The sequence below is a fragment of the Protopterus annectens genome, chromosome 1.part2, assembly GCF_019279795.1.
Source record: "Protopterus annectens isolate FY-2018-M chromosome 1.part2, PAN1.0, whole genome shotgun sequence".
NCBI lineage: Eukaryota > Metazoa > Chordata > Ceratodontiformes > Protopteridae > Protopterus > Protopterus annectens.
The window spans coordinates 502,278,172-502,291,011 of record NC_056727.1 but is presented as its reverse complement, the minus strand read 5'-3'; the positions used below and the strand labels follow the sequence as shown (position 1 = coordinate 502,291,011).

At 43.2% G+C, this 12,840-nt stretch overlaps 1 protein-coding gene across 2 annotated transcripts in view; it reads right to left on the bottom strand.

Annotated features, from left to right (window-relative positions):
* The window catches only part of BUB1 (BUB1 mitotic checkpoint serine/threonine kinase), a 2,040,509-nt gene that overhangs the window by 162,775 nt on the left and 1,864,894 nt on the right, over positions 1-12,840 (bottom strand). For both annotated transcript variants that reach the window (XM_044057238.1, XM_044057245.1), the window contains exon 19: positions 5,502-5,679. In XM_044057238.1, the coding sequence (XP_043913173.1) occupies positions 5,502-5,679 (178 nt within the window). The remainder of the gene's footprint in view (positions 1-5,501; positions 5,680-12,840) is intronic.

Sequence of the window (12,840 nt, the reverse complement as noted above, 5' to 3'; positions counted from 1 at the left end):
GACTTGCATTTTTTTTCCTGGCACGTTGTTTACCAACAGTTACACCTGTTTTTTTCTCTGCTCTAGTTTCTCCTCCTCTTGTCTTTAGAGTCCCTAGTGGAGCTTTCCCTGCGGTTCTCCTGGCCATTGTAAGAAACCCTCCTTGTGGGCCTCAATCCGATACCCTCCTCCATTTTGGCTGCCTGTCCTGCAGACATATCTAGTCTAAAAGACCAATTAAGTATGTGTCCTAGCGAGTGACTATTTACTTGACATTATTTTTGTCAAACAGTCATTCTTCATTGTACAATGCTTGCCTATATTAAGTGCAGTATCTTGTATTAACTAAACTCAGTAGCCCATACGCTAAGAAGATGCCAGCAGTCCTAACCTTTCTTTCTTCCCCATTTTTCCTCACTCCTCAATCTGCTTTTTCAGTGTCTTTTCCTTCCTATATCTCACCTTTCCTTGGGACTAGTTGCACTACTACTTCTCTCAATCACTGCCACTGTTACTGCCCTGATCTTCTGCTGTTTGTAATTTCCCCTGTCCATCTGTATAGCTACTCTCTTCAGTTCAACCTACTGTACTGCACAGGTAATTCATTTTATAATTACCTACCTGTACAGCCTAAACTTAGCACTTTCTTCTTCTACTCGCTCCTTCCAAGTCTCATTTTTTTCTTTTTCTACATGTACTCCTGCTTTTTCTGTACCCCGCCAGCTTCCTCCCTAACTAGTTCAACTTTCTCTTACTGATTGTTTTCTGCAGGTCTTCCCAGACTGTTTGCCCTCACTTCGCTTGGGCTCTCTCCACTCCCCTACCCCCATTCCCACACATTATTACAATTTCCTTTATACCATCCACTCCCTCCCCTTCCTCTCTAAGCATCCAATAGCAAACCACTTCCTCTCTATTCTGATTACACTTCCTTCTCATCCTTTCCCTATTATCCTAATTTAAGCCTTATCTACATCACTTCCTCCCAAGTTACCACCATATTGACACCTCTACTGCTCAGCCTACTCATACAATGCTATACTTTATTATGACCACCACACTCCTACACTTTTGCTAGCCTGACTTCTTACCATTTCCTCCTTCCTTATTCACTACTCCACTCTCCAACCTTCCATATTTGTACAACTCACTCAACACCCTCCTCCTATAATATTTCTCCTACCCTATTTAACCTCCGCAACTCAAGTCCTCACAAACTAAAGTGCAAACACTCTCCCTACCTACAAATCTAAACCCAAACTATTCAAACTTCTTCTAAGTATACCTATTCACCCCCAACACACTTATAACATACTTATATCCGGTGATATTCACCCCAACCCTGGCCCCTCCTCCTCTCCTTCTAGCCACCCTCACCCCTTATCCTCCACCACCCCTCTAGCTCCAAATACTCCTCATACTTCCCAGCCTATTGCAACTAACTCTACTACAGCCAAACATCTAACAATTTACTCCATGAATATTCAAAGCCTTACCAACAAAATTACAGACTTTCATGCATGGATTGCCCACACAAACCCACACATCCTTACCTTGTCTGAAACTTGGCTTAAGCCACACATCACCAACAACAAAATTCTCCCACCTGGGTATAATATCTACCGCTCAGATAGATTCCCTAAGAAAGGGGGTGGTATAGCCATCCTCTCTTCCAACAACCTCGACCTCTCACCGTTCCCCCACACCTGTCCCCAACTTTCATAGGGTCATAGGTAGGTACTAGGCTATCGGCCTGAGGGCCTACATAAGCCTAACCAACAAGGTTCCCTGGCTTATGCCACCCAAGAAAGTTATTTTCCTGTGCCACTGTCGAGCAGAGACACAGAAGTGATCCCCGGGGTGTATTTCCTATTTCCAATCCACTCATTTAGCTGCAGGTTCATTTCCCTGATTTTTTTCCACACTGTGTATGATAGCATTGACTATCAGGGCTTATTAGTAGTCTGTGTAAAAAGGTTTTGAGGTCCAGTGGCACACTGGATGAATTTGGACTACTAATTAAAATGTGTGATCACAATCATCCTTTCCTTTGCCATATCTGTTAAAGAGTGAATATAGCTGATAAAAGACCTGTTTTAGCATAACATGATGGAAGAGAGGAGATATTTACAAATCAGCTTAGACTGACCTAGATTAACACACATGCTGTAAAAAAAAAAAAAAAAAAATCACTGGAGACAGTTATACAGACTTCTCAAAATAATGCGATTCTGTACTTTTTTGTCAGTTCAGACTAAAATGTAAGCTGCACACAGATGGATTTTGTGCTGTAAATTCAGTAGCTTCATAAAAGAATAAGTAACTCACCTTTCACAAATGTTTATATGGGTAGAGTGTTGACTTTTCTTCAAAGAACTGTTGAGGAGAGGGGTACTAATAAAACTTGAAGTGATACAAGTCTTCAAATTTACAAAACAAGTGAAACGCTGCAGTCTTCCGACATACTCCAGTTCACAAATACATGTGGTGGAAGTGGGCTTTTACCTGACAGTTCTGGGTAAATTGTCCCAATCTTCAGATTGGAGATCAGCTTTAGTGAATGCAAAAAGAAAGTGAAAGCATGACTGTGCACTGGGCATTATTTCAGATGTGTACTTGAAAGTTTGAAGCCACGTGCCATCAGAAACACGTCAAGTTCTCGACTCCTGACATTTCCACCTAAATCTGTTTGAGATTTGTTACTCGTCATACTTATCTACCACCCTCAACCCCCACAAGAAAATAGCTCTTGCTTACATCTATATCCCTCCCAGGAACAACTTATCCACACTTGAAAATATACTAGCCTGGTTTTCCCTTAATATACCCTATGAAACTCTCATACTAGGAGACGTCAACTTAGATTGGGCCAAACTTAAAACTAACTCTCCACAAATCAGTATCAATCTACATAGTTTTCATCAACTAATAACTTTCCCACCTGGCTCCACGAAAATTCATCTTCTAGCTCCATAATAGACTGGATACTCACTAACCTCTCCTCACTTCTACCACAACCCCATTACTCTACCAGACCAACTTAGTGATCACCTCCCCCACCTCTGTGCTAAGATACCCCATCCAACCTCCCAAACCTCACCTTTATAGAGACTGCCATAAACTTACTAACTTTAATCTAAGCCAATTTAACTCTATACTATCTCCCACTGACTGGTCATTCCTTAAACTAACCTCACTTAACGATGCAGTAGACAGATTTAATAGCATCTTCCTGAACACGCTAAACTCCCTTGCTCCTACCAGAAAAATTAGAATTAAATCTAATTTTGCCCCGTGGCTTTCTAAAGAAATTAAGTCCCTTATGCTCAAAAGAGATAAAGCCTGGAAAACTTGGATCAAAACCAATGAACTACCCTTTATCCACACCTATAAACATCTTAGAAATCTTACTAAGAAACAAACCAATGCAGATAAAAAGTCCTCCTACAACTCTGCCCAACTAAACAGCAAATCCAACCCTCAAACGTTCTGGTCCACTTAAAATACTTTCTCCAGGTTGTCCTTCAAACCCTAGCCCCTACCCCCACACATCCCCTCTAGAAACAGCTACTCTACTTAAACATTTCATTGTTACCATCCAGACACTCATACCATCAAACAGTAACACCACTCCTCTGTCTATCCCTCCCAACTTAAGTAATATTCCTCCTTTCTCCTTCCACCCTGTCTCTACCTCCTACATCCTATCTCTTTCTCTGTAAGCTCAAACCCCGCTCTCCATCTACAGATAATCTACCTCCCTCAAACTAGCTGTAGACACCATAGCTTATCCAGTGTCCATATTAATCAATCGATCTATACAGGAATCCACTGTCCCAACCCTTTGGAAATCCTTCTTCACCATCCCACTACACAAAGGTGGCAACTCTACTGACCCATCTATCGTCCCATAGCTATCCTATCACCCCTCTCCAAGATTCTCAAAAAATGCATCCACTCACATCATCTAAACCACCTCCTCACACAATCTTCTCACTCCAACTCAACATGTTTTTCGTCCCAAACATAGTACAACTGCCCTATCCTTCACCCATACCACTGTAGAGGCCCTAGACAATAAAACTCCTCTCCTGTCTCTTCCTTGACCTTTCCAAGGCCTTTGATATAGTCTCGCATCCCCTCCTGCTGTCAAAACTTGCTAATTTCAATCTATCCTCCGCCTCCCTTGCCTGGTTCTCTAGCTACTTATCCTGTAGACAGCAATCTGTTAAATGGCTGTCTTCCTCTTCTCCTTTTATATCTGTCCCAACAGGTGCACCCCAAGGCTCCATCCTGGGTCCCCTCCTGTTCACTCTCTTTACCAATGACCTCCACATATCCTGCCAACAATCCTCTCTCATCCAATATGCCGACAATTCTACTCATCTCCATCTCTGACAACATCTCTGAACTCCACAATCGTACTCAGCAGGTCTTCCTATCTACTGAACAATGGCTAACCAGTAATCTTCTCATCCTTAATCCTAAAAAGACCAAACTCGTACTATTTCTTCCCCGCTCTCTCACTCTCCACAAATCCACCTTTACCATCACTTCCCTCAAATAACACTTATCAAACCTGAAGCTCACACTAAACTCTTAGGCGTAATCATGGACAATGAACTCAAATTCAATATGCATATACTTCAAAGTATAAAAATGACACACCAGAAACTGGGTTTACTTTACCGTAACAAAAAATTCCTAACACCTAACGCAAGACTCTCCCTTACCCAAGCTTTTCTCTTACCCTCCCTCACTTATGCAGCCCCTGTGTTTACCAACCTTCAAACTACAATCTTAAACTCCAGCAAACATACCATAAGATAGCTAGATTTGTCACTAACGTCCCATATAAAGCACATCACTGCCTATCCTTAAACTCTCTCCATTGGCTTGAGTTCCCCCATGTACTACTGTTATCTCTACTTCAAATGCTACACACCATTCTCTACAAACCTTCATCCTGCCCTGCTCTCACTTCCCTCATCTCTAGCGATTCTCCTTCTCATACTCTCCGCTCCTCTAATCAGTTACTACTACATACTTAACCAACCCAAAAAAAAAATAGGTAAGCTCCTCTATAAATATTCCATCAACCAAGCTTGGAACATTCTTCCCAGAGAGATACGTTCCACCATTCATCCATCCCTAAACTTTCACCACCCTTCCTTAATCTTTCCCACATACAGCTAGTATGCCTCTACCACATTCTATTCTCAGATTTCCTTTTTCCTGATGATTAAACTTTTTTTTGTAAATATGTAAATACATTATTTCTGAAAATTATTTACCTTTACACTATTTTTGCATCACCATGTTACATGTTCCACTTGTATTTTTTATTAATTAGATTGATTTGTCTTTTTGTCATGATATGATCTTATGTAAACTGTGTTTAAACAGAACTTTTCTCCTCAGGTCTCCACTGAAAATGGGCCACAAACCCAGTTGGACCAACCCAGTTAACAAAAGTCAAATAAATAAGTAATAAACCTGCAGTCTGGCATTTAGCTACTTACCTGGTAGTTCCATGGCTTTTGAGACAGCATTTCAACACACTGAAAATCAGAAGTTTCACATTTGGCTGTAAATGCAGTTCCCTCTGGGAAAAGTTTCATGTCTATGCTTTGTCCCAAATCAATTAGTGACAAGCCATGTGACAGATCATTTACTGTGAAAGAATCACTCTCCACAAACCTGTAAAATATAACACATGGAAAAGAAAATTACTTTGTGATACCAATACAAAAACACCTGCATAACTTTAGCTTGTCAGCACAGTTACTGTAAGTTTTCTTGCAACAAACAATACATGGTGTTTCAACATTAAGACTGATGCAGAAAAGCAAATATTACATAAGATCTTAGAAAGATGCTTTTGTAGAATGGCCTAACCATCAAGTCTCATGAATAAGTTGTCCCTCTCTCTCTCAACACGTAAAGTACTGCTCTGCACTCTATTGAGATCACTCCCCAGTACTGATGCAGACAACTCTTATCAAATGGTCCTTTAAGGAGAATGTTTGCTAATACTGTCCAGTTCTTTCCAGCACGAGCTGAACAGAACTAGATACAAACTGTGATTAACCATCCAAAAAAAGATAAAAAAAAATCCAAAACTGGGGCAACAGAAGAGAAATCCAGCTGCTGCTTTACATTCTTGAAGATGCACTGCTATGTTAAGCACTCAAATATCTATATTGCCTTACTTAAAAATGTATAGTGCAACAGGTAATTTCCATCAGATCTAAAGTACTAAGTAATGTACAAAAAGGCTCCACAGTAATGCATAACTGAAAGAAAGGGAAAAAATAATCTTGAAGAAAGGATACACTTGTAGAATGCTCTCAAAAGCATCCCTACTAGTGGCAGTACCACTGCTACTGAATGACTGACATGTGGCACAAAGGTACCACTGCAAAACAGTGGCTCAAAGTAGTAGTTGTCAAGTAATGAAGTAGCAAGCTTCACTTTCTTCACTAGAAAATGAAGGGAGACACTATACAGAAGGCTGACCAAATTCTCAAATAACTGGCTGACACAAAGCAATGATTTTTAAAACCAAAATATTACAAGAGAACTGAACTGGACATTCGCCCCTTTGCCACCCAAAGGATTACGGTCTTCCCACTAAGTAGCTTCTAATTACTACCATCTACAAAGTAGTTATGTACTCACCATAACGCTTCATGTGTGTTGTACAGCTGGCCTTCATTCTGTACTGGTTGTGTTCAGAACCGATCATTGGTTCCGACTTGGCCTATACAAAAGCTCCAGGATGGAGGGTGTGATGTACGAATGAAAGCGAGATGTACAACACACATGGAACGTTAAGGTGAGCACATAACTTCTTTGTGTGTTGTTGCCCTATCTAGCCTTCATTCTGTACTGGTTGGGACAGCATCCCTAGTACTGTCTTTCTTGGGTGGCTCAAGGGAGAATATTCTTCAGAACAGTGGACCCAAAGGAGTCCCTGTTCCTGAAGGCCAAATCCACTTTGTAATGAATGATAAAGGTATGAGGCTTTACCCATGTTGCTGTGGCACAAATAGTATCCATAAGTAGCCTTGCCTGAAAGGCAAATGAGGTTGCTACAGCCTTTGTAGAATGACCTTTTACCTTTCCAGGAAGTACTCTGTTTTGAGATTTGTAAGTGAAGGTAATGCCTTTTTTTTGTCTGAAAAAGATACAAATAACTGGTCCTATTTCCTATAAACCTTTGTTCTATTTAGGTAGAAACGTAATTGCCTATATGTACATCTAGCTGTTGCTATAGTTTGGGGAAAAAATGGTAAGTCTATGGATTGATTCAAATTAGATTCTGAGCACATTTTGGGTAGGAAGGTTGGGTTTGTTCGCAGAGATACCCTATCCTTGTGAAAAATTATGAAGGGGGCCTTATTGATGACGCTTGTAGTTCTGATACCCTTCTAGCAGACGTGACGGCTACCAAAAGGGTTGTCTTCCATGTTAAGAACTTTAGGTCACAGGATGATGCAGGTTCAAAGGGGGGGATCAAACTAGATGGGAGGCCCAAGTAAAAAGGTACCTTTCAGGAAAGCTTTGGAAAGTCTGTGGGACATTATTTTTAGTCCCACTTATCCTATATGGTAATTGGATATAGCCAGTAGTTGAACTGTAAAAGTAGCTGCAGCTGCACCGTCATTAAAAAGCTTTGCCAAGAAATCTAATACAGACATTATAGGGGCAATAAAAGGGTCACTGTGATTATTGAAGGTTCAATGGGAAAAACTTTTCCATTTGCTTGAGTATAATTTCCCATTTGAAACCTTATGTGATGAATGGATAATAGGAAATTCACCCCGGGGATCACTTCTGTGGTTCTGCTTGACAGGGGGGCACAGGAAAATAATTTTCTTGGGTGGCGAAAGCCAGGGTACATTTTGGCTAGGCTTGTATAGGCCCTAAGGCCAATAGCCTAGTACCTACCTAAGAACCTATGAAATCAAGATATGTTTCACCAAAGGGGAAATGTTGGGAAGCCTGCCTGTGTGTGGAACTGGAGCAGCCAAGCTGTCAACTTGAGGGTTTGAATCGATGGATGGAGATTCCCTGAGGAATGAGTCAGGAAGTCTGAAACCGGATCCAGAATTCACGGCTCCTCCAGGAGATGGGGCCAAAGAAAGGGGAGCCATATTTGACAAGGCGAGTATTGGGCGATTAGCATCAAACGTCTTCCCAATGAGGTGGCTTTCTGAAAAACCTTGGGAATCAAAGGAAAAAGTGGAAAGGCATAGAGGAGACCTGGGTGCCAATCGTATATGCATGCGCCCCTTGGTGACTCCCTTGGGTGGTGGGTGGTCAGGGCAAAGTAGCTGCTGCACTTGGCATTCATGGATGTGGCGATGAGATCTCAAGGCTGGCCCCACTTTCGGAAAATCGTTTCTGCTACTTCCTGTTTTAAGGACCACTCCTGAGGCATCAGAATAGTTCTGCTGAGTTTGTCTGTTATCACAATGGATTTCCCAAGGATGTGCATTGCTGTCAGAAAGCATTGGGAAGAGACTGCCCACTGCCATACTCTTTGGGCCTCTCAACAGAGGGAGTTGAGACTTGGTTCCTCCTTGTTTATGTACCACACAACTGACATGTTATCTGTCTGTATTGCAATCGTTCCTAGTGGAAGGGAGTCTTGGAATGCTTGAAATGCTAGAAGCACTGCTCTCATCTCTAGGACGTTGATATTTAAGTGAGTCTCGTGAGCCTGCCAAGTGCTCTGGACTCTCTTTCCCAGATAATGCCCCCCCCCACATCTGGGAAGCATCCGTGGTCACTGTGGCTAATGGTTGTGGAAAAACAAATGGTCGTCCTGGGGTCACCTGAGTGGAATGAAGCCACCAACAAAGGTCTTTCTTGGATGATTCTGTGATAATAATTTGGGGAGACATGGGTAGCTCCTGCATGGACCACTTAGTGAACAGTAGCCATTGCAAAACTCTCATGTGCAGGCATGCTAATGGTATCAAGGTTATTGCTGCTGCCATGGTACCCAAAACTTTCAGGACAGTCCTTACTTGCACTTCTTTTCTTGGACAGTAGAATTTTGACCTGATGATGTAGTACTTGAGCTCTTTCAGGGGGAAGCTTGGTCAACATTTGCTTTTTATCTAGGTCTGCTTCTATAAAGACGATCTGCTGAGATGCAACAAATGCTGATTTTTTTTGTAATTTATTGTGATCCCTAGGTGAGAGCTAAGCTGTATGGTGGTGTCTCTCACTCTTGTTAGTAGATGCTTGTTGGTGGCAGTTAGGAGCCAGTTGTCTAGGTACAGAAACACTATGAATCCTAGGCACCAACAAGTGAGCAGTGACTACTGCCATGCATTTGAACACTCTGGGGGCTGTGGTGAGACTAAAGGGCAGGGCTCAAAACTGGTAGTGACTGGCTCCCAGCTGAAAGTGCAAATGACTCCTGAATCACCTGCCCATTTTGATATGGTAGTACACATCCTGGAGGTCTATCAAGCACATCCGATCATCTTTTCCCAGGAAGGGAAGTATCGACTGCAGTGTCACCCATCCGGAACTTTGATTTCTTCACAGACTTGTTTAGTCTGTTGAAATCCAAAATGGGTCTCCAGTCACCTGTCTTTTTTTGGAACTAAAAAGAACCTTGAGTAAGTTCCGGATCCAATTTTGTCTGTCGGGACAGCTTGGATGACTCTCTTGTCTGGCAACTTTTGTATTTCTAGAGTTGCGTGATCCCTTTGACTCGGTGGAACATCTGGGATTGATTTTGTTTTTAAGGGGGAAAAGGGAATGTAATAGCCTCTGGATACAATCGTTTGCACCCATTTGTCTTTGTTATTTCTAGCCAGGAGCTTGGGTACAAAGATAAGTGACCCCTGTGCCTCCAGAGATGGACAGATGGGGCCTCCTTTCAGGAGCACTGAAAGGGCTTACCAAGGAAGAAGTCCCTGCCTCCCTGGTTCTGCAGCCCCCCTCTGCTGCGTGGTTGGCATCTTCCATTGTTACTTTCCCCTCTGCCCCTGGGGAAGGATCACCACTTGTGTCTTGGAAAGGTCACTGGGATTTTTGAAACCACATATCCCCCCCTTCTGACCTTTGGGGAAAGGTCTGGTAGGGTAGGGAGAAACAGACTTCAATGGCAGAGAGAGTCTTTCCTTCCTGTTCACACCTGGTTAGTGTGCCTTTAACTTTTGGCCCAAACAAGGACAAGCCGTCAAAAGGGGTGTTTAAAGGAAGGGCTCTGCGAAATCACATAAGCGCATCCAGGAATGTATCCTTAAGGAAATTCCTGTACCCCCTGCCCTACTCGCTCCACCAGCTGCATAAGAAATGAGCCTCATAGAGGAGTTTACCACTCAATTTAAGGTGTCGAGCCGAGAAGAAACCTTGTCTGAAACCCCTGCAGCTACAGAACCTTGGAGAGCATCTCCTTGCTCCTTCAGATCACTCTGAAGCCTAGTAAAATGTGTCAGGTAGTTGAGCTACCCGAGAGCAAATGGCACTGAAGAAAAGGTGCACTTTCCATATCTGTCCATTGTACGAGACTCCTTGTTCAGCAGATGGACAGATGAGGATGTTTCTGAAAGCTCCTTCTTGGTGGCTGCCACCACCACCATAGCATCTACTGGGACACTATTGATAAGAAACTGCTTGTCCGAAGGAGTTGTAATGAACTTATTTGACGTTCTAGGAACAGGTTCCACTGAGTCTGGAGACTCCCACCCCTTTCCACTACATTCATGAGCTGGTGGAAAGGTGGAGACACCCATGAGGTGGAAGGGAGAAACCCAAAAGCCTCCAGGTATAGACTCATTCTTAGAAAGGGTGATGGGCTTCCTCCAGGCACCTCCCTAAGTATTTCTAGGATATCCGCAAAGGAGACATCCTCAGAGGGTGCAAGTGGGGATCCTTCTGACTCATGGAGGTCCGTATCTGATGTGATGGACTCCTCTGCAGAGTCTGAATGCTTCCTCTTGCATAATCTTATTCAAGGGACCTCTTCGGAGGGGTAATCCGGAGGGTTTCGGAAGAGAGAACTTCACCCAATGGGGCATCCGGAGGCTTTGGGTCTCCACGTCTGTGTGGATGCAATGGTACTAAGAAAGACACTGCCACTTTAGGGGGAAGAATACCTGAATCTGAGAGTGGAGCTGTCCGTGTTGACAGCATTCTCCTCATCAGCTCAAAGGCCCCCCAGCCCTGATCCGAAGCCACCTCCGGTTCCAAAAAACTAGAAGGCGTCACCAGAAAGTACAGTTGTGTAACCTTACCATAAATGTAGATGTTAGAGTTTATTCACTGCTGCAGTCATCACATTTGGGTTATCTGCCTGCAGGTAGCCCTCAGTTGGCCTGAATACCAGAGTCTTGGGATTTCTGCATCGGATGCTGTCGCTGACGTCATGGCTATAAAACAAGCAGCCAATGCCATTATATCAGTTTTTCTTGCTCCAGATGTCAGGAGCCCCCACAACAGGAGGCAATTACATGGTGTGGAAAGTACAGTTGTGTACACTTACCATAAATGTAGACTGTTGCAGTCATTACATTTGGGTTATCTACTTGCAGTAGCCCTCAGTCGGCCTGATTAAGTCTTGAGTCCTGCGTTGGTTGCTGTCCCTTCTTCCGTGACGTCAGGTCGTCAGGGGTACAAAACATGCAGCCGACGCCATTACATCAGTTTTTCTTGCCCCAGATGTCAGGTGCCCCCAAATGAGAAGCAATTAAATATATAAATATACAAGCATATACCTCCAACAAAAAAGCAAATACATCAAAAAGCTTTTAAGCATAGTAAAGGAAAGTAGAGGTATAGCCCAAAGTTGTTAGGGGGCTGGAGGGAGGGTAACCAGGACTGCAACAGTGAATACACTCGAGCATCTACATTTATGGTAAGTGTACACAACTGTACTATGTTCTTTGTGTTTCACTGTTGCAGTCATTACATTTGGGTAGATTCCCAAAGCTAAGGTTGGGAGGAGGAATTTAAGTAGCATTAGGACCAGCTATAAGGCCCTGCAAGACTGCAGTGGCAAAGTCAGCTCTGGACTTAGAGAAAACTGGTAAATGATAACGCTTGGTGAAAGTATGTACAGAACTCCAGGTAGCAGCTTCTAGGATGTCCCTGGTAGGGATGCCTCTGAGAAAGGCTGTAGAGGTAGACTCAGCCCTGGTAGAGTGGGGTCTGATGCCCTGTGGGATAGGTTTTCCATGAAGCTTATAGCAGAAATGAATGCAATGGCCTATCCAGTTAGAAATGGTTTGCTTTGAAATAGCCTTCCACTCTTTCCCTGCAGCAAATGCCACCAGCAGTTGTTGAGATTTCCCTTGAGGTTTAGTCCTGTCCAAGTAGATTCTAAGTTGCCTGTGCACGTCTAAGGAGTGCAGTATCCGTTCCCCTTTGTTCTGTGGATTAGGAAAGAAGGTTGGCAAATGAATGGACTGATTAGGAGCCACACTGGATACCACCTTGGACATGAAGGAGGGATTGGTTCTGAGGGACACCCTGTCCGCATGAAAGATGATGAAAGGCCCCACTGCCATAAGGGCCTGTAATTCAAATACCCTTCTTGCTGAAGTGATTGCAAAAAGGAATGCTGTTTTCCAAGAATGAAATTTTAAATCTGCAGTAGCAGCTGGCTCTAAAGGAGGAAGAGTTTCTCCAAGACAAAGTTAAGGTACCAAGGCTGGAGTTGGAGCTCTCCTCGGTGGCCTTAAATTTTGGCCCCTCTGAGGAACTGCTTGAGCAGCGAGTGGGAGAAGAGGAGAGGTTCTGTGTTATAATGAGCTGAAATGGCTGAGCCGTTAATTTTGATGGAGGAGGAGGACAAGCCCTTGTGAAGCATCTCAGTTAAATATTGTAAAATCT